This window comes from Hylobates moloch, unplaced genomic scaffold (genome assembly GCF_009828535.3).
Source record: "Hylobates moloch isolate HMO894 unplaced genomic scaffold, HMol_V3 SCAFFOLD_1, whole genome shotgun sequence".
NCBI classification, from domain to species: Eukaryota; Metazoa; Chordata; class Mammalia; order Primates; family Hylobatidae; genus Hylobates; species Hylobates moloch.
In genome coordinates this window covers 96,741,077-96,765,231 of record NW_026652276.1, presented here as the reverse complement: position 1 = coordinate 96,765,231, position 24,155 = coordinate 96,741,077, and the positions used below count along the sequence as shown (strand labels likewise).

The 24,155-nt window shown below is 54.3% G+C and overlaps 1 protein-coding gene across 7 annotated transcripts in view; it reads right to left on the bottom strand.

The window, feature by feature from the left end:
• Nucleotides 1-24,155, bottom strand: part of GRID2IP (Grid2 interacting protein) — a 57,862-nt gene that overhangs the window by 3,562 nt on the left and 30,145 nt on the right. For 2 of the 7 annotated variants that reach the window (XM_058442614.1, XM_058442602.1), the window contains 16 exons: nt 23,942-24,036; nt 23,091-23,274; nt 16,613-16,767; nt 13,173-13,304; nt 12,874-12,971; nt 12,538-12,655; nt 11,207-11,562; nt 10,297-10,713; nt 8,130-8,217; nt 7,101-7,178; nt 5,743-5,939; nt 5,261-5,416; nt 5,039-5,125; nt 4,244-4,373; nt 4,036-4,154; nt 32-196 (listed from right to left, as the gene is read on the bottom strand). In XM_058442614.1, the coding sequence (XP_058298597.1) occupies nt 32-196; nt 4,036-4,154; nt 4,244-4,373; nt 5,039-5,125; nt 5,261-5,416; nt 5,743-5,939; nt 7,101-7,178; nt 8,130-8,217; nt 10,297-10,713; nt 11,207-11,562; nt 12,538-12,655; nt 12,874-12,971; nt 13,173-13,304; nt 16,613-16,767; nt 23,091-23,274; nt 23,942-24,036 (2,575 nt within the window). Of the gene's footprint in view, nt 1-31; nt 197-4,035; nt 4,155-4,243; nt 4,374-5,038; nt 5,126-5,260; nt 5,417-5,742; nt 5,940-7,100; nt 7,191-8,129; nt 8,218-10,296; nt 10,714-11,206; nt 11,563-12,537; nt 12,656-12,873; nt 12,972-13,172; nt 13,305-16,612; nt 16,768-23,090; nt 23,275-23,941; nt 24,037-24,155 lie in introns of all 7 variants that reach the window. The other 5 variants (XM_058442609.1, XM_058442590.1, XM_058442611.1 and 2 more) reach the window with 3 other exon arrangements.

Here is a 24,155-nt window from a genome sequence, read left to right as displayed (position 1 = left end):
AAGGGCCCCTCAGGTCTCCACTGAGGCTCACCTCGAATTTACTCATGAACTCTGCAAAGATGCCGAAGAAAGCCTCAGAGGTGGTGGCCTTGGAATCCTCCCCAAAGAAGGCCAGTGCCTTGCCCAGCTCCTCCATGGCCTCGTGTTGCAGCCCGTCCAGCGCCCGAAGCGCCGGCTGGGCCGTCTCCAGGAAGGACTGACAGGCCTCAGTTAAGGAAACAGCCAGCCCGCTGGTGCCCCTAGGGTCTCGAGTGGTGGCCCGACAGACAGGTCCCTAGCAGCCCTATTCCTGGTTGGCCTGAGTTCTTCCAAGGGCCAAGGCCCTGTGTCCAACAGGAAACCGGGCCCTGTTCAGGGACTCCAGTCCCACTGGCCACTAAGCTCATCCTGAAACTGGCCACAGCCAGTGCGGCCTCAGGCCATTCACCTCTGTTCTCTCTGCAGGGCCAGGCCTTGGGTCTCTGATCAGAGGCCTCCACCGCCACCTTCTTCCCCAACCACTCAGTTACAGTAGGCCCCTCTGTCACTCTCTAGGCCTTACTTTTTTTTTTTTTCTGAGACAGGGTCTTATTCTGTCGCTCAGCCTGGAGTGCAGTGGCGTGATCACAGCTCACAGGTCATTCCAGCCTCTACCTCCCAGGCTCAAGTGATCCTCCCACCTCAGCCTCCTGAGTAGCTGGGACCAGAGGTTCACACCACCATACCCAGCTAATTTTTTGATTTTTAAAATAGAGATGGGGTCTATGTTGCCTAGGGTGGTCTCAAACTCCTGGGCTCAAGTGATCCTCCCACCTTGGCCTCCCAGAGTGCTGGAATTACAGGTGTGAGCCATCACATCTGACCTTAGGCCTTACTCTGTTTTCTAGAGCATTTGTCATGACCTGAAATTATTCACAAGTTCATTTCCTACCACCTAAGTGAAAGCTCACGCCCTCCATGCACCTCCAGGGCTTAGAATAGCATCTGATATATGGTCAGTCCTGCAAAAAGATTCAGTGGCTGAATTGCTATCTTTTTTTTTTTTTTAGATGGAGTCTCACTGTCGCCCAGGCTGGAGCGCAGTGGCTCAATCTCGGCTCACTGCAGGCTCCGCCTCCCGGGTTCATGCCATTCTCCTGCCTCAGCCTCCCGAGTAGCTGGGACTACAGGTGCCCGCCACCTTGCCCAGCTAATTTTTTGTATTTTTAGTAGAGACGGGGTTTCACCGTGTTAGCCAGGATGGTCTCGATCTCCTGACCTCGTGATCCACTCGCCTTGGCCTCCCAAAGTGCTGGGATTACAGGCGCGAGCCACCACGCCCGGCCATTTTTTCAGCACTTAAAACGGTGCCAAGCTTTGTTCCAAGCTTGTTGAATCATCGTTTAACACCTCTATGAGGTAGATTATCTCTATTTTACATGCGAACAAATTAAAGCACAGAGGACTTTAGCAACTAGCCCAAGATCACACAGCAAGAACTGTGGTGCCTGAGCCATGGTTGAACCCACCAGGGTCATATCAATTAATGACCACTGTGGTAGCAGTTCTCATGACCCTTTTTCCTGATGAGAAAACTGGGCTCAGAGAGGGTAAGTGACTTGCCCATAGTCCCATAGCAGGTAAGCAAATGAGTCGGGATTTGGGCCTATGCCTGTCTGATATGCCAGGTCAATTTCCTTTGCAGAGGCTGCCTTTAATTAATTAATTTATTTATTTATTTATTTATTTTGAGACAGAGTCTCGCTCTGTTGCACAGGCTAGAGTGCAATGGCACGATCTCAGCTTACTGCAACCTCAGCCTCCTGGATCCAAGTGATTCTCCTGCCTCAGCCTTCTGGGTAGATGGGATTACAGGCACATGGCACCACACCTGGCTGATTTTTGTATTTTTAGTAGAGACAGGGTTTCACCATGTTGGCCAGGCTGGTCCCGAACTCCTGACCTCAGGTGATCTGCCCTCCTTGGCCTCCCAAAGTGCTGGGATTACAGGCGTGAGCCACCGCGCCTGGCCTGCCTTCCTTTTATTTTTGAGATAAGGTCTCACTCTGTCACCCGGCTAGAGTGCAGTGGTGTGATCATACCTCACTGCAACCTTGAACTCCTGGGCTCAAGTGATCCTCTAGTTGCAGCCTCCTGAGGAGCTGGGACTACAGGCATGCACCACCATGCCAGGCTCATTTCCAAATTCTTTTGTAGAGATGGGGTCCCGCTATGTTGCCCAGGCTGGTCTCAAACTCCTGGCCTCAAGCGATCTCTCAGCCTTGACCTCCCAAAGTGCTGGGATTACAGGCATGAGACACTGCAGCTGGCCCAGAGGCTACCCTTGAGTGTGACCATCCATCTTCTCTCTGGGGACTTCCAAGCCCAAGGAAGCAGGCCAATACCCCTGGACTGAGGGATGCTAGAGTGGACTAACCCTTACCTAAACAGCCTCAGCTTTCACATCTGCAAAACATCTGGGTAGGCCAGGCACAGTGGCTCACGCCTGTAATCCCAGCACTTTGGGAGGCCGAGGCAGGTGGATCACGAGGTCAGGAGTTTGAGATCAGCCTGACCAACATAGTGAAACCCCATCTCTACTAAAAAATACAAAAAATTAACCGGTTGTGGTGGTAGGCACCTGTAATCCCAGCTACTCGGGAGGCTGAGGCAGAAGAATTGCTTGAACCCAGGAGGTGGAGGTTGCAGTGAGCTGAGACTGCGCCATTGCACTCCAGCCTGGGCAACAGCGCGAGACTCCATCTCAAAACAAAACAAAAATCTGGGTGTGAAGTGAGTGAAAGATGGGGGTGAAAAGCATCTTGCCCAAGCTGTAGAGTTTGCTTAGTGATTCTCTGCAGATCTCCTGCCTGAGAGGAAAGGGCGGGGGTGGATCTGACATCAAATTCCTGCTCAAGACACTCACCTGCACCAGACACTCACCCGTGTGCTGCAGTCAGAGACATGTGACAGGGGCTTTCACCACCTACTGCCCTGGCCACAGGCACAGCCCCCAGAGCTCTCCTCCTTACCTAGCTTCAGCATTAGGGAAAACCCTGTGTTCCCTGCCAAGGGGTGTTGGAGCCAGAGAGGGGGAGCAGGGAGAACTGCCACATGCCCTTCTTTCCTGTCTTCCCATCTGGGCCTCTGTCACTCACTGGCCAGGCCCTGCTGGAGGGCTCAATGGGAATGTCCCACCCTCCTGACTGCCTTTGGCTGGTAGGGCCTGACAGGCTGCTCCTTGTAATTTTGAGACTTAGCTCTGGGCTCCACTGCCCCAGAGGACAGATGGTACAGTGGCTTTGGGGCACTCAAAAGAGCTCTGGCTTCAGTTACACACAGACTTGGCATAAGCACTTGGATTATAAATGACCCAGGGCTAAGCGCAGTGGCTCAGGCCTGTAATCTCAGCACTCTGAGAGGCCAAGGCAGGTGGATCACCTGAGGTGAGGAGTGCAAGACTAGCCTGGAAAACATAGTGAACCCATGTCTCTACTAAAAATACAAAAATAAGCCAGGTGTGGTGGTGGGTGCCTGTAATCCCAGCTACTTGGGAGGCTGAGGCAGGAGAATAGCTTGAACCTGGGAGGCGGAGGCTGCAGTGAGCCAAGATCGTGCAACTGCACTCCAGCCTGGGCAACAGAGCAAGGCTCTGTCTCAAAAGATAAATAAAATTAAATAAATATATAAATAAATTTATAATCCAGGATGGGACCTGGTGTTGTGGCTCACACCTGTAATCCTAGCACTCTGGGAGGCTGAGGCAGGCAGATCACTTGAGCCCAGGAGTTTTAGACCAGCCTGGGCAACATGGCAAAACCTTGTCTCTACTAAAAATACAAAAATTAGCTACGCATAGCCTGGGTGACAGAGTGAGATCCTGTCTCAATGAATCAATCAATTAATCAATAAACAACCCAGGATGGAGCCTCTTCCAGGACCCCTGGGTGCACAGCAACCCGTGTCCAGAATCTCTGCTGGAAGTCGAGGTCTCCAGCGGCCACTGGAGCCATAGCCAGCTCTACCCAACCACCCCAGGATCCAGCCTGGTGCAGGAACAGACTGCTCAGAGGATGCTGACATGACCACTGCAAACTTGTCCTCGCTAGAAGGGGAAATGCTCTGGCAGGCGTCCTGTATCTCGCTGATAGTGCCATGGAGGTCGGCCAGGTCGCTGGTCAGGGCCCGTTGGTTCACTGTAGGGAAGAGGACAGAGGCTGCATGGGGCCACTCTCCCAGCCCAGGACAGCATGCCTCTGCCTCCCCATCCACGCACCCAGCATACCTTTGGCAGCCAGGGGCACGGTGGGCAAGTCCTGAGCAAAGCCCAGGAGTTCAGGGAAGTGCTGGCTCAACGATTTGGCAAGGATGTGCAGGAAGGTGGACTTCCCATCCACTGTCTTGGTGGAGTTCAGCTGCAAGTGACCCCCAATATACATTCCTGTCAAGGACCCCATCAGATGGGGTCACATGGGCCCAGCTTCTCCTGGACTACTGTGGCATCAATGATCAATTCTTGGCTCCCCCCTCTTTTTTTTAATAGCAGGGCCTTGCTCTGTTTCCCAGGCTGGAGTGCAGTGGCTCCATCATAGCTCGCTGCAGCCTCAAACTCCTAGGCTCAAGCGATCCTTCCACCTTAGTCTCCCAAGTAGCTTGGACTACAGGCATGTGTCATGCCTGGCTAATTATTTTTGTCGAACTAGGGTCTTGCTATGTTGTCCAGGCTAGCCTCCAACTCCTGGCCTCAAGTGATCCTCTCACCTTGGCCTCCAAAGTGCCGGGATTACAGGCATGAGCCACCACACCCTGCCCAATCCCCAGCCTTTGACACTCTCTTTCCAACTGTCTTCCCTCACTCCATTTTTCCAGATCCTGGGAGTGTGTTCCCCCATCCCACCCGACCCTTTGCTGCAGTCACATCCTGGCTTCAATGTGGCCCTTTTCCTGCCAGGAGGAGAGCCCTCCTTGGCTCCTTGGTCACGATGTCCTCTCATGCCCTCTGCCACAACTGAGCTAGACCTGGCGTCAGCACTTTGCTGGTAGAGCAAACCAGTCAATTGTTGCCGGCAGGTCCCCTCACCTCTGTCAAAAAGTTGATCTTGAAGCCCGTGGTCTTGTTGGTTTTGGGCTGTCCATCGTTGAGATAGTTGCCCATGGCCAACACAAACTGTGGACAAGAAGGTGGGCAGGTCCTGTCCTCACCCCACCACCCACCCACCCTGTTGTCTGGATGGGCCTCCAGGCTGGAAGCCCCAAGAGGCAGAGAAGCAGATAGGGTGCCAGGGAGGGTACGCCCACTGACCTCCAGGATCTTGGCGAGCTTCCGACTGTTTTTGAGCTCCAGGGAGGCCTGGCGCAAGCATTCAAGGCTGCCTCGGATCTCCTCTGTCTTCTCCTGGAGGGTGGCCTGGAAGTGCAGGCTGCGCAGGCGCGTCTTGTATTCGGGAACTGACAGCATCTGCCTCGAAGGCAGAGCCAGGATTCACCCATCCCCTTCCTTGGACCCTCTGCCCCACCGCAGGCTTTGGGGTGGGGGGAGGGGTCTGCTGGCTGCTTTGGCCCGATATTCCGGTAGGAAGAATAAGCACGACCCCTGGGGAAGCCCGCCTCCCATGTACCTTGGACCCCTGATAGGACCTGGCCATTCAAGGTGTTAAACTGGGACTCAGAGACCTGGGCGCAATGGCGGCCCCCGAAGGCGCGCGGGACCCCAGCAGCCCTGGCCACAGCGACAACCCCTATGGAGCCGGCCGAGGCCTCGCGGCGGGGTTGTGGTCGCGGCACCTGCAGGACGAACTGGTCCGGCTCACTGAGGCGGCCGGGCGCCTCGCGGAAGGCCTGGTAGCGCTGCTCCTCGTCGGCGTCGGGCGCGAAGAGCAGCAGCTGCGCCAGATGCGCGGGCTCCAGGCGCCGGGGCTCCATGCTCATCAGCACCTGGCGCAGCTCCGCGGGGCTCAGCTTCAGGTGCGCCAAGAGGATGGCTGCGGGCGGGGCGGCGCGGTGAGTTGGGCGGGGCCGGAGCAGGGCGGGGGCGGGGCCGGATGGGACCCAAGACGGAGAGGGCAGGGCAGAGGCGGGGAGAGGGCGGACACGGGGCGGGGCCTAGGGGAGAGGGCGGGGCCTTGAGGCTGGAGGGACAAGAAACGCGGACCGGGACAAGAGGCTGAGCTGAGGCGGGTCCCGGGTGGGGAGAGGACGGCGCTTCAACATTGGCCTGGGCTAAGGGGAAGAGCCTGGGAGGGGAAGAAAAAAGGAAAGGGGGGCCGCTCGGTGAGCAGGGGCCGGGAGAGGGTGGGGCCCGGCAGGAAGAGGGCGGGGCTTCCAGTTGGCCTAGGATACAGGGGGGAATCTGAAGGGGCAGGGGACAAGGGAAGCGGGTAGACCTGCGAGGGAGAGCTGGGGCGGGGCCTGGGCTACTGGAGGAACTCTAGAGGGGTGGGGGTCAATGAACAGGGCGGGGTCTATGAGGATAAACTGGGGCGGGGCCCGGGTGGAAAGAGGGCGGGACTTTGGGATTCGCCTGGGCTACTGTGAGGAGCCGGGCGGGTAGGAGCAAGGAAACGGAGCGGGGCTGCTGGTTGAGATCAAGCGGGGGAAGAGGGCGGGGCCCAGCAGGGAGAGGGCGGAGCTTCCAGGTGCGCTTCGGCTACAGGGAGGAGACTGAATGGAGGGGACAAGGAACAGGGGAGGAGACTGAATGGAGGGAACAAGGAACAGGGGCGGGGCCTGCGAGGGGTGCCGTAGGGGGCCGTGGCACGGGCGGGCCCTGAAATAGGGACGGTCTTTCAGCGACCGATTGAAGGGTGAGGACGGGGTTCTCGAAACGCTAGATTAAGGAGCTGAGTGGGGTCTATGGGGGTCGGGCCAGGGACTAAGGCGGGGACTGCGAAGGAGAGAGGGAAAGACGCTGGAGGCGGGGCCAGAACCGGGAAGTTGATTAGACAGTGAGGGCGGGGCCGGCACCTGCGCCCAGATGGGATCTGGCTGGCTATGGGGCCTGGGAGGGGGTCTTCACTGCGCTGAGCGACAGGAGTCCGGGTCCCCACCGCCTAATCTCTGTCATCCACCTGGGCAGGTCTGAGGCCCAGAGAAAGGGCCGCCGCCTGCCCCCCTACACCCCCTGGGGTTCCCCGGACCCTCACAGGTGTTGTAGGCCTTCTTATGGGACAGGATCTCCACCACCTCCTTCTTCCGGAAGGGCTCCGGCCCCGGCACCGGTTCTGGAAAAGAAACTGACAGTTTACGAAGGCGGCTAGGCTGAGGCTGCAGTGGGAAGGCCCAGGAGTGGTGTGGCCACAGCCAACAGCCACTATCCCCCTAAGCACGACGTCGACTTAATCAGCTACACATGTCCATAGTCCCTTCATTCCTCAGGTCAGGGACCCTCAGGTCCTGTGTGTAACCTCCCCCGCCCCGTGCCCTGTGCACCCCCTATGCTGCTGGAGGCCAGGTCTTTTCTGTTCCATCCTGGGACCGCCTGTTCCACCCATCAACGACAGGGAGATACCCAGGAAGGGGTGAGGGCAAGGGAGCCTGGAAGATATATTTGTGGATGCCTCCTGTCTACGGTGTGACTGTGAGCAAATTACCTCACCTGTCTATGCTTCCTCATTAGGAAGTGGGGGGTGATCACAGTATGTACATCATAGAGTTGCCATGGGATTTAGAAATGAGAGTCCCTGATATTTGATCACTACACAATAAATGCCAGCTTTTTTTTTTTTTTTTTAGACGGGGTCTCACTGTGTCATCCAGATTACCAGGTCGGAGTGCAGTGGTGTGATCGCGGCTCACTGCAACCTCCACCTCCCAGGCTCAATCGATCCTCCCAACTCAGCCTCCCAAATAGCTGGGACCACAGGCATCCTCCACCGTGCCTGGCTAATTTTTTGTATTTTTGGTAGAGACAGGGGTTTCACCACATTGCCCAGGCTGGTCTCGAACTCCTGAGCTCAGGCGATCCACCCACCTCAGCCTCCCAAAGTGCTGGGATGACAGGCGTGAGCCACTGTGCCCAGCCTAAATGCCAGCTATTAAATAACTCAGGGACTGAAGGCTTGAGGACGCATCAGGTTAAATAGCAGTCAGTGCAGCCCTGGGAGATGCTAAGCCTGGGGCTGCCACAGATGGTGTGGTATCTGGGGTTCCCCCAAGGCCATCAGGCCACTCACTAGAAGGTTTCTGGGTGCCGAAGTGGAGCTCCAGGTCGAGGTATTTCACCATGTCACTCAGCTTATCATAGTCGGAGTCTTCCCCAAGCTGCGAGGGAGGATGGGAGGTTGAGTAGGAGGAGCAGCAGCAGCTGGACTGGCCTCCCACTTCCCACCCTCTGAGGGCTGCCCTAGGGGCTTCCCGAGCAAAAACACCCATCAGGCGCTGGGATAAAGCCCAGAGCAGGAGGAGACTGCAAGAGAAGCCAGACCATCTGAGTCACCGGGTGCTGAGCCAGCTCCTCTTGGGGTCAGTCGAGACTCAAGACTTGGAACTCTACTTGTGCAGAAGCCAGCAAGGTGGGACTGGAGCGGGGGCATGAGGAGCTGTGAAGGGGCTAGAGCCAAGTAAGGGGCTACTGGAGGTGGCTCAGGGGTCTGGCTCTGTCCTGAGGTCTCCTTGGAGGGCGGTGAGTTCACCAGGGCTGCCCTGGGCAGAGTGAGCTGGTGCTGGCAACTGTGACAGCCTAGGGGTCAGACGCTGGACATGTGGCTGTGATGAATGGCGTAGATGAGAGGTGACAGCCTGGGGCTGGGACAGGGAGTGAGGATGGGGTGGCTGCCAAAGGGAGAGAACCTAAAGGGAGGGCAGGCAGGGGAATGAAGTCTTAGAACATGGCTGCAGGGCAGGGACACTGAGGATGGATTTGGGCTTGGCCAGATGTGTGACCTGTGTCCCTGTGTCCACCTTCGGTAACCAATGGAAGAGCCATGCTGTGGAGCAAGACTTGAAGATCGGTCTAAGGTTGGCAGGAGTGAGGTCTCCAGGGGACCCAGGAGGTCCCTATTTGTGCCCTTATCTCACTGAGTTTTTTTTTTTTTTTTTTTTCTGAGGTAGGGTCTCACTCTGTACCCCAGGCTGGAGTGCAGTGGTGCCATCTTGGCTCACTGCAACCTCCACCTCTGGGAATCAAGTGATTCTCCCTCTTCAGCCTCCCGAGTAGCTGGGACCACAGGCATGCACCACCATGTCCGGCTAATTTTTTGATTTTTTTGTAGAGACGAGATCTCACTATGCTGCCCAGACTTGTCTTGAACTCTTAGGCTCAAGCAGTCCTCCCGCCTCAGCCTCCCAAAGTGCCGGGATTACAGGTGTGAACCACCAAGCCTGGCCTCACCAGGCATCTTTATTAGCAACTTGGAAAGGGTCCCTGGAGATGTGGGCTGATGATATCTTGGCTGAGAAGGCAGGAGACAGAATTGGGACCCAGGAGATGGCAGTGGGGAAAAATCACAAGCATGCCTCTGCCCAGTGTGACTACATGTGAGAGTGTGCTATTGATCCCAAGAAGATGGAGTTGAGGATGATGGTGAGCGTGAGCACTGGGACGGGGCAGCCCCGGGAGCTGGAAGGAGCCCCTGCCATATTAAAAGGAGTATGATGTCCAGGTCAAAGGAGGTGAGAACCCTGTTCTCTCCTCTGAGCTGGTCAAGCCCCATTGGGGGTTCCATCTAGGAATGTCTCTTTGACAGGGACATGGACACTGGAGTGGTGGTTGGAAGCCATGTTCTAAGAGAATGATCTGAAAAAAAAAAGGGGTGGGGTGAACCTTGTTCATCTTGCAGATTGGTTGGTCTGTGGATAAGATTGCTCTGCCCGATTTCAAGGGCCAGAAAGAAAACAGGGCATGGGAATCCTGGGGAGACAAGATTTCAGAACAAGACAAAGAATGGTTAAAATCGTCCAGTGAGGAAAGGAAGACCTTGACAGGTAGTGAGTTCCCCATCACTGAAGGTGTTCAAGCATACACTGGCAGTGTTGTGCGGGAGGAAATTCAAGCATCAAAGTGAAAGGGTGAAGGCTGGTGTGCAGGAGTTTGAAGCAGCTGCTCTTTTAAAGGTTTAAGAGAACTCATCTGGCCTCAAGAGTGATAGGTTTCAAGGATGGGTAGGGTGGCATTTCCAGGTGTCCCCAGTGTGTGTCTTTGGCTGAGGGACACAGATTGGCTTCAATGCCTGCAGTGGCCCCCTAGCGTGGGGATGTCCTTGGGCTGGGCCTCTACTCATCCTCTGCTTGGGGTAGGGAGGATGATGTTGGAAGATGTCTGGCCGATGGGTTTTCCTTCAGTGCTGCTGCCCAAGCCATCCTCCCCCAGTACAGAACACTGCTGGGTCCCAGGTCACCCACCTGACCCCAGATGGTGCCTTCTGAGTTCTCCACCTGTTCCCACCGCAAGCGCTTGACGCTCATGTGGCTGGTCTCACTGCGCCGGTGGCCCAGGCCCCGGGACAGCATGGGGGGTGCACAGGGCACGGGTGGGGGCAGGGGCGGTGGGGGTGGTGGAGGGACTGGGTGGCTGAGTTGGGTGAGGGGCTTGGCTAGTGCCTGAGCAGGGCCCCGGGAACCATCAGAGCTACGGGAGCTGGGCTTAGGGTCATGGAAAGGCAGGGGTGGCGGGGGTGGGGGGCTGAGCGGGGGTGGGGGGATATGGTCAGAGATGGAGGAGTAGGTCAGGGAGCTGCCTTCTTCACTGCTGCTGATGCAGTCGCTGGCGCTGCTCCGCTCATTGGTTACGAAGCTGCCCTGGTCATCATGGAAGCTCATCTGGTGGTGGGGAGAGAGGCAAGGGGAGGGTGAGGCTGGGCCCAGAGAGACTAGAGCAGGTGCAAAGTGAAGGATCATGGAATAACCTGGGACAAGGATAGGGCCATCTCACGGGTTAGCCTCAGGCTGTAAGGGACACCTGGGCTAAGGATAGGACTGTCTCACAGGTTAACCTCAGGCTGTGAGGGGAATAGCCTGGGCTAAGGATAGGACCCTCTCACGGGTTAGCCTCAGGCTGTGGGTGGGATAGCCTGAGCTAAGGAATGGGCTAACCTGGGACAGGGAATACGGGCTAGCCTCAGACAAGCATGATAACCTTGAACAGGAGATAGGGTAAATGGGGGCAAGTGGTGGGATAGCTTGAGCCAGGGAGTGGGATAGCCTGGGGAAGATCCCAAGGGCAGCAGGCCCCTTGCGGGAGCCCAGGAACACTGTTGCCTTGCAGACCGCCACACCTCATTTCACCCGCCTCCCTCCACACCTGCGTGCCCACCTCCTCGTAGTCGTTCTCAGGGGTCAGGAAATCATCCACGATGGTAACCCGGGGGCCCAGCTGCTCGCTCAGCACATCCAGGAAGCGGTCAGTATCTCGGCTTCGCACAGCGTGGGAGAAGGTGAAGAGCTTCCTGCGGCTGGGCGGGCGGGCAGGGTCTGGGCTTGGGGGACTGTCGGGGCAGATGGGCCCGGGGCCTGGCTGTGGGGAGGGCGCCCTGCTGCTGTCCAGGCTGGCGTAGGGGTGGGACTCAGAGCTGCTGGGGGAGGCCAGGCCCCCCGAACACAGTGGGTGGTAGCAGGGGGAGGGCAACAGTCGCTCGCTGGGCCACGAGACGCCGGACAGGGTCCTGGGCCCTGGAGGAGGGATGGAGTATGAGGATTCCTCTTCAGCCAGCACCAGGGTTCCAGGTGCAAGCTGGAGAGAGGGCCCTAGGGCAGGCTGGTTCTGTGTCCCAGACCACTCCCCTTTCCCTCTCTGGGCACAGTGCAGGAAGACACTGGGCAGCCCTGCCTTCCAAGCATGACTAAAGGCCAGATCTGGTGAGCAGGAGCACTGCTCAGCCTCAGGACAGGCTGGACGCCAGCTCACCTTGGAATGGTCACCAGGGGTCCCAGCTGGGAACCACTGAACACCACTAACTCGAACGGTGGAGGGGCTTCTCTAGGGCCCAGACCCAGAGTCATGGAGCGTCTCGCATGCCCAGCAAGCCCTGAGATCACAGGAGGATCTCCCAGGGCTCCTGCCTTCTGAGCTGCAGAGCAACTGTCTTCCCAGCTGTGCCATTCACAGGACAACGCGTGCACTTGATCATTTATCCGGTAACCACTTGCTAACTCGGGGACTTCTTCAGAAACAGGCATCTGCCTTCTTTCTTTTTCTTTTTTAAGACAGGGTCTTGCTCTGCTGCTTATAGGCTAGAGTGCAGTGGCTCAAAATAGCTCACTGCAGCCTTGAACTCCTGGGCTCAAGTGATCCTCCTGCCTCAGCCTCTTGAGGAGTTGGGACTACAGGCATGTAGTCATGCCCCATGCCCAGCTAATTTTGTATTTTTTTTGTTAGAGATGGGGTCTCACTATGTTGCCAGGCTGGTCTCAAACTCCTGGGCTCAATCGATCCTCCTGCCTCAGCCTCCCAAAGTGCTGGGATTACAGGCACGACCCACGGTACCCAGGCTACTTTCTTGATCCACAGCTGAGGTTAGGGTCACAGGACCATGGGAGGGACTGGGACAACCCTCACCCTGATGGAGCAGAGAAGCAGCTCCAGGGCTGAGCCTGGGGTGGAGGGAAACACCTGGACAGTCGAGATGACAGAGGCTGGAGCCCTACCTGTGGTGACTGCTGGGCTGGGGCCTGGAGGGAAAGCCCGGGATTTGGACACGGTCCCCATCTTCCCCTTGAAGCTGCTGTTCAGTCGAGACTCAAGCTCTGCATAGACAGCTGACATCTGGAGGGAGACGGGGGAGAGTCCAGCTCATTCTACTTCCCCTCATGGCCCTAGTGTGGCCTCCGAGGCCAGGCCTGGGTGGGCCGGGAGGCAGGGATATGCCTCAGCCTGAAGCAGCACAGGGACGCCTTGGCCTGGGTCTCCTGGGCCCAGTCCTATGGACCGTCCATTCCCTGCCCCCTACTGACCCCACCTGGAGGGCAGAGAGAAGGTCTCACCATCTTGGGGTTGGGGGTCTCAGGGAGGGACGTGCCATCGCCTGCCTGGCGCTCGCCTGGGATCAGGGGAAGAGGCATCTCAGGGCACTCGCCAGGACCTGCCGGGGAACAATGTCATTACCGTATCTGAGCTCTACAGCTCAGGCCCCGGCCCAGAACCAACAGGCCCCGCAGGCCCAGGAGGGCCAATTCTGAGCCCTGCTTAGCCCCATTCCCTGGGATTCCCCACCTCACCAAGCCTATTTTGCAGGTGGAAAAACTGAGCTCCATTCATACCCTCCCCCCAACACCAGCCTTACCGCAGCTGAGGCCGGCCTCCAGGCCCTGGGACCGGAGGCTGCGGCGGCACATGGAGGAAGCCCGCAGGGAGCTCCGTGGCTGGGGCTCAGGCGTGGGCTCCGGCTCCAGGTCCAGCTCAGGCTCCGGCTCTGCTGTGGGACATGCAGGGAACATGGGGCCCTCTTGTCCTCTCAGCCAGACAAGGGACCTCCAAAACAGGGAGGGGAGGGCAGATGTCATCTGCACCAATATGCGGACCCCAAGCCACGGGGCCTGCCCTGCTTCCTCCAGAACAGCTCTTGAGGGGAAGCCCCAGGGCAAGAAACCAGGTGCCAGGAGCAGCACCAGAATGCAGCTAGCCTGAACTCAGGGGCCTAGCAGAGATCTCATGACAACAGCTTCCAGAGTCTCAACGCCCTGCCTGTACTTGCCCCAGGCCAAGTCACTGCTGCCCAGAGAGGATTATGGGCAAAATAGAAGGTTTTTTTTTTTTTTTTTTTTTTTTTTGAGACTGAGTTTTGCTCTTGTTGTCCAGGCAGGAGTGCAGTGGTGCAATCTCAGCTCACTGCAACCTCCACCTCCCAGGTTCAAGCCATTCTCCTGCCTCAGCCTCCCAAGTAGCTGGGATTACAGGTGTCCATCACCATGCCTGGCTAATTTTTGTATTTTTAGTAGAGATGCGGTTTCAACATGTTGGCCAGGCTGGTCTCAAGCTCCTGACCTCAGGTGATCCACCCGCCTCGGCCTCCCAAAGTGCTGGGATTACAGGTGTGAGCCACTGCTCCAGGCCAAAATAGAAGTTTTTTGAGCCTACGCAGATATGTAAGGCATGTGCGGTCCAGCATGGAGCCTGAGCTTCTCGCTAAAATCCTAGCAAATTGTGGGTCCCTGGGACTGCAGCTCATGGGCACACAAGGGACAGCAACTCTGCAGCGGCCCCTTCCCTTTCCTTCCTTTCCTTTCCTTCCTTCTCTTCCTTCTCTCACTTTCTCTCTTTCTCTGTCTTTCTCTTCCTTTATTCAGAGTCTGGCTTTCTCGTCCAGGCTGGAGTGCAGTGGCACACTCTCAGCTCGTTGCAACCTCCACCTCCCAGGTTCAAATGATTCTTGAGCCTCAGCCTCCCAAGTAGCTGGGACCACAGGCATGCGCCACCATGCCTGGCTAAATTTTTGTATGTTTTTTTTTTAAGCAGAAATGGGGTTTCACCATATTGGACAGGCTGGTCTTCAACTCCTGACCTCAGGTGATCCACCTGCCTCAGCCTCTGAAAGTGCTGGGATTACAGATGCGAGCCACTACACCTGCCTTTTTTTCTTTTCTTCTTCTTCTTCTTTTTTTTTTTTTTGAGACAGGTCTCACTCTGTCCCCCAGGCTGGAGTGCAATCAAGGCTCAGTGCAGCCTTGAATGTCAGGCTCAAGAGATCCTCCTGCCTGAGCCTCCCCAGTAGCTGGGATTACAGGTATGTGCCACCACACCCAGCTAATTTCAAAATTTTTTGCTATGTTGCCCAGGCTGGTCTCCAACTCCTGAGCTCAAGTGCTCCTCCCACCTCATCCTCCCAAGTAGCTGGGACTACAGGTGCATATCACCACGCCTGGCTAATTTTTTATTTTTTTTCTTTGAGATGGAGTCTCGCTGTGTTGCCCAGGCTGGAGTGCAGTGGTGTGATCTCAGCTCACTGCAACCTCCATCTCCCGGGTTCAAGCAATTCTCCTGCCTCAGCCTCCTGAATAGCTACAAGTGCGTACCACCACACCTGGCTTATTTTTTTATTTTTAGTACAGATGAGTTTTCCCCATGTTGGCCAGGCTTGTCTCGAACTCCTGACCTCATGTGATCGGCCTGCCTCAGCCCCACAAAGTGCTGGGATTACAGACGTGAGCCACCGCACATGGCCACCCCTGGCTGATTTTTAAATATTTTGAATATATGGGGGTCTTGTTGTGTTGCCCAAGCTGGTCTTGAACTCCTGACCTCAAGTGATCCGCCCACCTCAGCCTACCAAAGTGCTGGGATTACAAGAGTGAACCACTGCACCTGCAGCGGCTTTCATAGCAGGTGCAGGGTGCCTAGAACAGGGTAGAACACAGGCTTCGGCACACCTTCCATCCACATGGCCTGCATGCTGAGTGCAGGGGTTTGTGGGCATTCAGAAGGCATGCTGAACAGACAGGTGGCAGCCACACATGGCACCGCAGGCCTGTGTGTGTGCAAGAAAGAGTACACTGGGAGCCCACCAGCCAGGTGGGAAGTGGTCGTGTGCTCACGATCCTGGTGGTGGTGTTGGCATGTCTGTAAATGGCAACCACGTGAGTTTCTTTCTTTTTTCTTTCTTTTTTTTTTTTTTTGGAGTGCAGTAGCTTGATCATAGCTCACTGCAGCCTCGATCTCCTGGACTCAAGCCATCTTCCCACCTCAGCCTCCTGAGTAGCTGGGACTACAGGTGTGCATCTCACTTGGCTAAATTAAAACTTTTTTTTTTTTTTTTGGTAGAGACAGGCTCTTGCTATGTTGCCCAGGCTAATCTTGAGCTCCTGAGCTCAAGTGATGCTTCCACCTCAGCCTCCTAAAATGCTGGGATTATAGGCGTGAGCCACCGTGTCCAGCCTTACACAAGTTCCTTCTCACAAGTTCCACTTCTCAGAGTACAGAGCGCAGCCACTGAGACCACTTCCATTTTGTGGGTGCAAAAACTGAGACTGCAGGTGGTTAGGTGCAGTGTCTAAAGTCTCAGGTTATGTTGTGTATGCTACATAAAGGTCATGCTGGGAAGGCACGTCCATGGGGCCACGTGTGGGCCTAGCCCTGGTGTATTGGGTGTGTATGTGCATGGCTGTGGACACATCTATATGGGAGGGGCCCAAATCAGCTGTAAGACCTCATAGGTGAGGCCAGATGCAGTGGCTCACACCTGTAATCCCTGTGCTTTGGGAGGCCGGGGCAGGAGGATCGCTTGAGCCCAGGAGGTTGAGGCTGTGGTGAGCCGTGATGGCACCATGACACTCCAGCCTGGGCAACAGAGCAAGACCCCATCTCAAAAAAAAAAAAAAAAAAAAGGCTGGGCACGGTGGCTCACACCTGTAATCCCAGCACTTTGGGAGGCCAAGGCGGGCGGATCATGAGGTCAGGAGATAGAGACCATCTTGGTTAACACGGTGAAACCTCTTCTCTACTAAAAATACAAAAGAAGAGCTGGGCGTGGTGGCATGCACCTTTAGTCCCAGCTACTCAGGAGGCCGATGCAGGAGAATCGCTTGAACCAGGGAGGCGGAGGTTGCAGTGAGCCAAGATCGTGCCATTGCACTCCAGCCTGGGGCACAAGAGTGAGACTCCATTTCAAAACAAACAAATAAACAAACAAACAACTTCACAGGTGAGAACAGGTGTCTGGCTGTTCATCTGGTGAGCTGGACAGTCAGCAGCTGCAGGCAGGGAAGTGGCAGGGGAGAGGATGCTTACCTGTCATGGCCGTGTAGCCCAGGAAGCATGCGATTTTCTCCTGACAGAGCTCCTGCTCCTCATAGGTCAGCAGCTGGTAGATGAACTGCCACAGGACCTGCTTGGCAGGGGTGTCCAGCACAGGGTAGACGTCAACGATGAGGGTGTCGATGTTCCTGGGGGAAGGTGCAGGAATGCGAGGCTCAATACTCACAGGCTTACCATGATGCTCAGAGTGGGGGTAGACAAGACGGCACTTCCAAGCCACAGTGTCTGCCCTCATGCCCTATCCCTACCCTTGAAAGACAGAAGTGGGGGCCGGGCACGGTGGCTCACGCCTGTAATCCCAGCACTTTGAGAGGTTGAGGCAGGTGGATCATTTGAGGTCAGGAGTTCGAGACCAGCCCGGCCAACATGGTGAAACCCCGTCTCTACTGAAAGTAGAATTAGTCAGGCGTGGTGGTGCACACCTGTAATCCCAGCCACTCAGGAGGCTGAGGCAGAAGAATTGCTTGAGCCTGGGAAGTGGAAGTTGCAGTGAGCTGAGATCGTGTCACTGCACTCCAGTCTGGGAGACACAGTGAGACTCTGACTCAAAAAAAAAAAAAAAAAAAAAAAAAAAAAAAAAAGAAAAAGGGAGAGAGAAGTGGGCAGGAAGGCAGGGATAGGGTAGCCAGACTCCAATCTCAGCTCTGCCACTTACCAGCTAAGTGACCTTTCTCAAGTGACTTACCCTCTCTGTGCCTCAGTTTCCTCATTTGTAAAATGGGGATAAAAATAGCATCTACCTCATAGAGCTGTTGTGAAGATTAAAACATATAGAGGAGGCCAGGCACGGTGGCTCATGCCTGTAATCTCAGCACTTTGGGAGGCTGAGGCGGTTGGATCACCTCAGATCGGGAGTTCAAGACCAGTCTGGCCAACATAGTGAAACCCCCTCTCTACTAAAAATACAAAAATTAGCTGGGCGTGGTGGCATGTACCTTCAGTCCCAGCTACTCAGGAGGCTGAGGTAGGAGAATCGCTTAAACTGGGAGGCAGAGGTTGCAGTGAGCTGAGATTGTGCCACTGCACTCCAGCCTGGGTGACAGAGCAAGACTCTGTCTCAAAAAAAAAAAAAACAAAAAACCAAAAAACATATAGAGCAGGCCAGGCATGGTGGCTCATGCCTATAATCCCAGCACTTTGGGAGGCTGAGGCAGGTGAATCATCTGAGGTCGGGAACTCGAGATCAGTTTGGCCAACATGGTGAACCCTATTTCTACAAAAAAATACAAAAATTTGGTAGGCATGTTGGTGCACACCTGTAATCCCAGCTACTCAGGAGGCTGAGGCAGGAGAATCGCCTGCGCTCGGGAGGCAGAGGTTACACTGAGCCAAGATTGCGCCACTACACTCCAGCCTGGGCCACAGAGCGAGACTCTGTCTCAAAAAAAAAAAAACAAAAACAAAAATAAAAATAGGCTGGGGGTGGTGGCTCACGCCTGTAATCCTAGCACTTTGGGAGGCTGAGGTGGGTGGATCACGAGCTCAGGAGTTCAAGACCAGACTGGCCAACATGGTAAAACCCCCTCTCTACTAAAAATACAAAAATTAGCCAGGTGTGGTGGCGTGTGCCTGTAATCCCAGCTACTCGGGAGGCTGAGGCAGCAGAATCACTTGAACCCGGGAGGCGGAGGTTGCGGTGAGCTGAGGTTGCGCCATTGCACTCCAGCCTGGGCGACAGAGCAAGACCCCATCTCAAAATGATAATAATAATAATATAAATAAATAAATAAATAAAAATAAAGTAGGAGAATATCTTTTGACCTAGAAGCAGGGAAGAGCTTAAAATTTCAAAAGCCAAAACTGTGGGTGGCAAGCCACCCAGATGCCAAGGCAAGAGACCGAGGGCACAAGCTGTTCTAGTATAATAAAGAAAATATATAGAATAAGAACAGTTACACTAGAAATAGATTACAGATATGATTATATATGAATATTACTAATCATTAGTTTGTAGCATTACTGTTTATTCCAATTTTATAATAATCTTTGTTCTGCAATTATAACCTAGGAGAAACCAGGCCATACAGAGATAGGAGCTGAAGCGACACGGTGAGATGTGACCAAAAGACAAAAGTGTGAGCCCTCCGTTATGCCTGGACAGGGCCACCAGAGGGCTCCCTGGTCTAGCGGTAACGCCAGTGCCTGGGGAAGGCACCCGTTACTTAGCAGACCGGGAACGGGAGTCTCCCTTTCCTGGTGGAGTTAAAGAAGACTCTGCTCCACCACCGCTTGTGGAAGGCCTGACATCAGTCAGGCCCGCCCGCAGCCATCCAGAGGGCTAACCCTCTCCCTGTGATGCTGTGCTTCAGTGGTCACGCTTCTGGTCCGCATTCATGTTCTGCCCTGTACGCCTGGCTCCACCTTCTAGATAGCAGCAGCAGAATTAGTGAAAGTACTAAAGTCTTTAAAATGCATAGAAGAAATAATGATGTAAGCTGTCCCCTCTTTCTCTCCGCCTCGGGTAGTACCAAATAGGGAAGGGCCCCATCTGGTGGACACGTGAGTCACATGACCTTACCTATCGTTGGAGATGACTCTCACTCCATACCCTGCCCCTTTGCCTCGTACACAATAAATAACAGCACGGCCAGGCATTTGGGGCCACTACTGTTTTTTGCGTCTTGGTGGTAGTGGTCCCCCCGGCCTAGCTGTCTTTTCTTCTATCTCTTTGTCTTGTGTCTTTCTTTTTTTTGAGACGGAGTCTCGCTCTGTCGCCTAGGCTGGAGTGCAGTGGCACGATCTCGGCTCACTGCAAGCTCCACCTCCCAGGTTCACACCATTTTCCTGCCTCAGCCTCCCGAGTAGCTGAGGCACCTGCCCCAACGCCCGGCTATTTCTTTGTGCATTTTTAGTAGAGACAGGGTTTCACCGCGTTAGCCAGGATGGTCTTGATCTCCTGACCTCGTGATCCGCCCGTCTCGGCCTCCCAAAGTGCTGGGATTACAGGCGTGAGCCACCGCGCCCAGCCGTCTTGTGTCTTTATTTCTACGATCTCTCATCTCTGCACACGAAGAGAAAAACCTACAGGCCCTGGAGGGCTGGACCCTACACAAAACTGTAAGACCAAAAATGTGGTGAGTTTGATTATGCAAAATCAAGGTTATCTATTCAAGGAACCCCAACTTAGACACATTCATATTAGACACAACAGACCTAATAACAGAAGTAACAAATAGGAGAGAAATTTACAATGTTCAAAATCAAGGAGAAATCAGTATCTAAAATATACAAAGGTGTCCAGCCATCGTGGCTCATACCAGTCATCCCAGCACTTTGGGAGACTGAGGCAGGGGGATCACCTGAGGTCAGGAGTTCGAGACCAGCCTGGCCAACATGGTGAAACCCCATCTCTATTAAAAGTACAAAAATTAGCCACGCATGGTGGTGGGCACCTGTAATCCCAGCTACTCGGGAGGCTGAGGCAGGAGAAACACTTGAACAAGGAAGGCAGAGGTTGAAGTGAGCCAAGATCATGCCACTGAACTCCAGCCTGGGCGACAGAGCAATATTCTGCCTCAAAATAAATAAATAAATAAATGAAATATACAAGGGGCTGGGAGCAGTGGCTCACACCTGTAATTCCAGCACTTTGGGAGGCTAAAATGGGCGAATCTTTTGAGCCCAGGAGTTCAAGACCAGCAACATGGAAAAACCCTGTCTCTACTAAAAAAAAAAAAAAAAAAATTAGCTGAGCATGGTAGGTGAGCACCTGTAGTCCCAGCTACCTGGGGGGCAGAGGCACAAGGATCACTTTAGCCTGGGAGTTCGAGGCTGCAGTGAGCTGTGTTTGCACCACTGCACTCCAGCTTGGGTGACAGAGTGAGACCCTGTCTCAGAAAATAAATAAAATAAAATATACAAGAAACTTCATGCCAGTCAACAAGGACAAAAAGTCAAAGAAAACAAAAATGGACAAAGGGTATGAACAGGTAATTTATAGAGAAAATCCCAGAAAAAGTTCACAAGCATATTAAAAGATGCTTAAAATAATTAGTAATAGAAGAAAACCAAATAAAAATAACAGGATGTCACTTTTATGGCTAAGAAACTAGCAAAAATAGGCCGGGCATGGTGGCTCATGCCTGTAATGCCAGCACTTTGGGAGGCTGAAGCAGGCAGATCACAAGGTCAAGAGATCAAGACCATCCTGGCCAACATGGTAAAACCCCGTTTCTACTAAAAATACAAAAATTAGCTGGGGGTGGTGGAGAGTGCCTGTAGTCCCAGCTACTTGGGAGGCTGAGGCAGGAGAATCGCTTGAACCCAGGAGGTGGAGGTTGCAGTGAGCCGAGATCACGCCACTGTACTCCAGCCTGATGACAGAGACTCTATCTCAAACAAAAAATAAAAAATAAGAAAAAGAAACTAGCAAAAAATAAAAAGTTGGACATCACTGTGATCTAAAGGAATTTGGCTTTAGTTATAATCAATGTATGAAATATACATTGGACAGAGCTAAACACATAGTAATTGGTGAATAAGTTAGATAAAAAACATGATATAAAGCACAATTTTTTTTTTTTTTTGAGACGAAGTCTCATTCTGTCACCCAGGCTGGAGAGCAGTGGCGTGATCTTGGCTCACTATAACCTCTGCCTCCTGGGTTCAGGTGATTCTCCTGCCTCAGCCTCCTGAGTAGCTGGGACTACAGGTGCCCACCACCACGCCTGGCTAATTTCTTGTATTTCAGTAGAGACGGAGTTTCACCCTGTTGCCCAGGCTGGTCTCAAACTCTTGAGCTCAGGCAATCTTCCCAACTCAGCCTCTCAAAGTGGTAGGATAACAGATGTGACCTACTGCACCTGGCCTGTTTTTTTCTTTTTTCTTTTTTGAGACAGGGCCTTATTCTGTCACCCAAGCTGGAGTGCAGTGGCACAATCACTGCTCACTGCAGCCTTGAACCCCTGGGCTCAAGCAATCCTCCTGCCTCAGCCACCCAAGTAACTGGAACTACAGGTGCGCACCACCATGCCCAGCTAATTTTTTCTTTTTTTAGAGATGGCTCCTTGCTCTGTTGCCCAGGCTGGTTTTGAACTCCTGGGCTCAAGTGATCCTCCTGCCTCAGCCTCCCAAAGTGCTGGGATTATAGGTGTCTGGCCTGGGTTTCTTTTTGATGTGATGAAGTTTTAAAATGGACCGTGGTGATGTTTGCACATATTTGTGAATATACTAAAAACCACTGAATTGTATAATTAAATGGCAAATTGCATAGTATGTGAATTACATCTTAAGACTCTTTAGAGCCAAGTACAGTGGCTCATGCCTGTAACCCCAGCACTTTGGGAGGATCACTTGAGCCCAAGAGTTCGAGACCAGCCTTGGTAACATAGTGAGACCTCCCCATCTTTTTTAAAAAACAAAACATAACTAGGCCGGGTGCAGTGGCTCACACCTGTAATCCCAGCACTTTGGGAGGCTGAAGCAGGCAGATCACCTGAGGTCGGGAGTTTGAGACCAGCCTGACCAACATGGAGAAACCCTATCTCTACTAAAAATATAAAATTAGCTGGGCGTGGTGGCGCATGCCTGTAATCCCAGCTACTTGGGAGGCTGGGGCAGGAGAATCGCTTGAGTCCGGGAGGTAGGGATTGTGGTGAGCCAAGATTGCACCATTGCACTCCAGCCTGGGCAACGAGAGCGAAACACCATCTCAAAAAAACAAAAACACCATCTTCAAACAAAACAAAAAGGTATGGACAAGTGACAGGCTTTGCAGAGACCATAATAATGACCCCATGGACCGAGGAGTGTGATAAATGCAGCTGGCTGCAGCTGAGGTCCAAAAAGAAAGACACCAACCCTACCCTGAAGGGCCTGGCCCATGACAAGTGCCCACAGGTGGGGCTCTGGTGAAGGTCCCATCAAGAATGCTGCAGGTGGGCCAAGGCGTGGTGGCTCACGCCTGTAATCCCAGCACTTTGGGAGGCTGAGGCGGGCAGATCACGAGGTCAGGAGTTTCAAACCAGCCTGACCAACATGGTGAAACCCCGTCTCTAGTAAAAATACAAAAAAATTAGCCAGGTGTGCTGGCACGCACCTGTAATCCCAGCTACTCAGGAGGCTGAGGCAGGAGGATCGCTTGAACCCAGGAGGCGGAGGTTGCAGTGAGCCAAGACTTCATCATTGCACTCTAGCTGGGTGACAGAGCGAGACTCCATCTCAAAAAAAAAAAAAAATAGAATGTTGCAGGTGGTTCCTGAATGCCTCACTTCACAGAGAAGGCTGAGACTCGCCCAAGGTCACGTGACTAGGAGGTGTCAGAGTCAGAGATTGTTCCAGGGCAGCTCAATTGCCCACCACCCTGGGGCCACTGATACCAGCAGCCACCTTCCTGAGCATCCCCCAGGAGAATGGGACTGAGGAGGCTCAGGCAGGGAGACTAGGATGTGAGTCTAGGCAGGACTTAGGGCCCACCCAGGGCAGGGCCCCACCACGGCTCTGGCCCGGCCACCTGTGCTGGAAGAAGCTCTCCAGGGCCCGGCAGACCCCATAGCGCTCAGGAGGCGTGAGTAGGTGCTCCAGCTGCTGGCTGAAGGTCCTCCCTTGGACCCGAATGCTGGACGGCAGGATCTCCGCCACCCACTGCAGGGAGGTGAGCGCCGACGACGGGTTGGGCGAGTCCAGAGAATCGGAGTCTGCTGGGACCACAGGCGGGAGAGGCATGAGTGACTCAGAGTCCCCAGGCCAGGTGCAGTCTCCCTGGCTTTTGAGGTCAGCAGACCTCCTGAGCTGGGGTGTGGCTGTCCAGTGCCATGCATGGGAAGGCATGCCTGCGGCCCGACACTGGGGCCAAGGATAGAGGGACTCAGCCCTGGGAAGGGTCCCTAAAGCTATACACTAGGGTTTTTTATTTGTTTGTTTTGAGACAGAGTCTCGCTCTGTTGCCCAGGCAGGAGTGCAGTGGCGCGATCTCAGCTCACTGCAACCTCCGCTTCCTGGGTTCAAATGATTCTCTTGCCTCAGCCTCCCAAGTAGCTGGGACTACAGGCGCGTGCCGTCACGCCCAGCTAAGTTTTGTATTTTTAGTAGAGACAGAGTTGCGCCATGTTGCCCAGGCTGGTCTCAAACTCCTGGCCTCAAGCGATCCTCCCACCTTGGCCTCCCAAAATGCTGGGATTCCAGGCGTGAGCCACCATGCCCAGCCTCACTGGGGTTCTATAGCACCACTTAGGGGGCAGCCCTGGGGAGGCAAGCTGCAGGTTTAGAGGAAGAGCTGAGTCCTCCACACTGTGACTCTCACACATAGCAGCCCGGGCAGGGTCTCTGTGGGCCAAGGAAGCCAAGTGTCCATGGGGGTCTCACCACTGGCAAATGGGACGAGCCCTTCCTCCACCACCAGCGTGGGCATGGCACCACTGCCCTGCAGCATGGACACCACCTTGTCGTGGGAGCAGTTCCTGCCAAGCAGAGATGGCCCAGGAGGGCCTGACTGGGGTAAGCCCTGTCCATGGCCACCAGCCAGACCTCCCTGTCCTGCCCACAGAGGTCACACGGCAAGACCACCTCTGTGTGACTC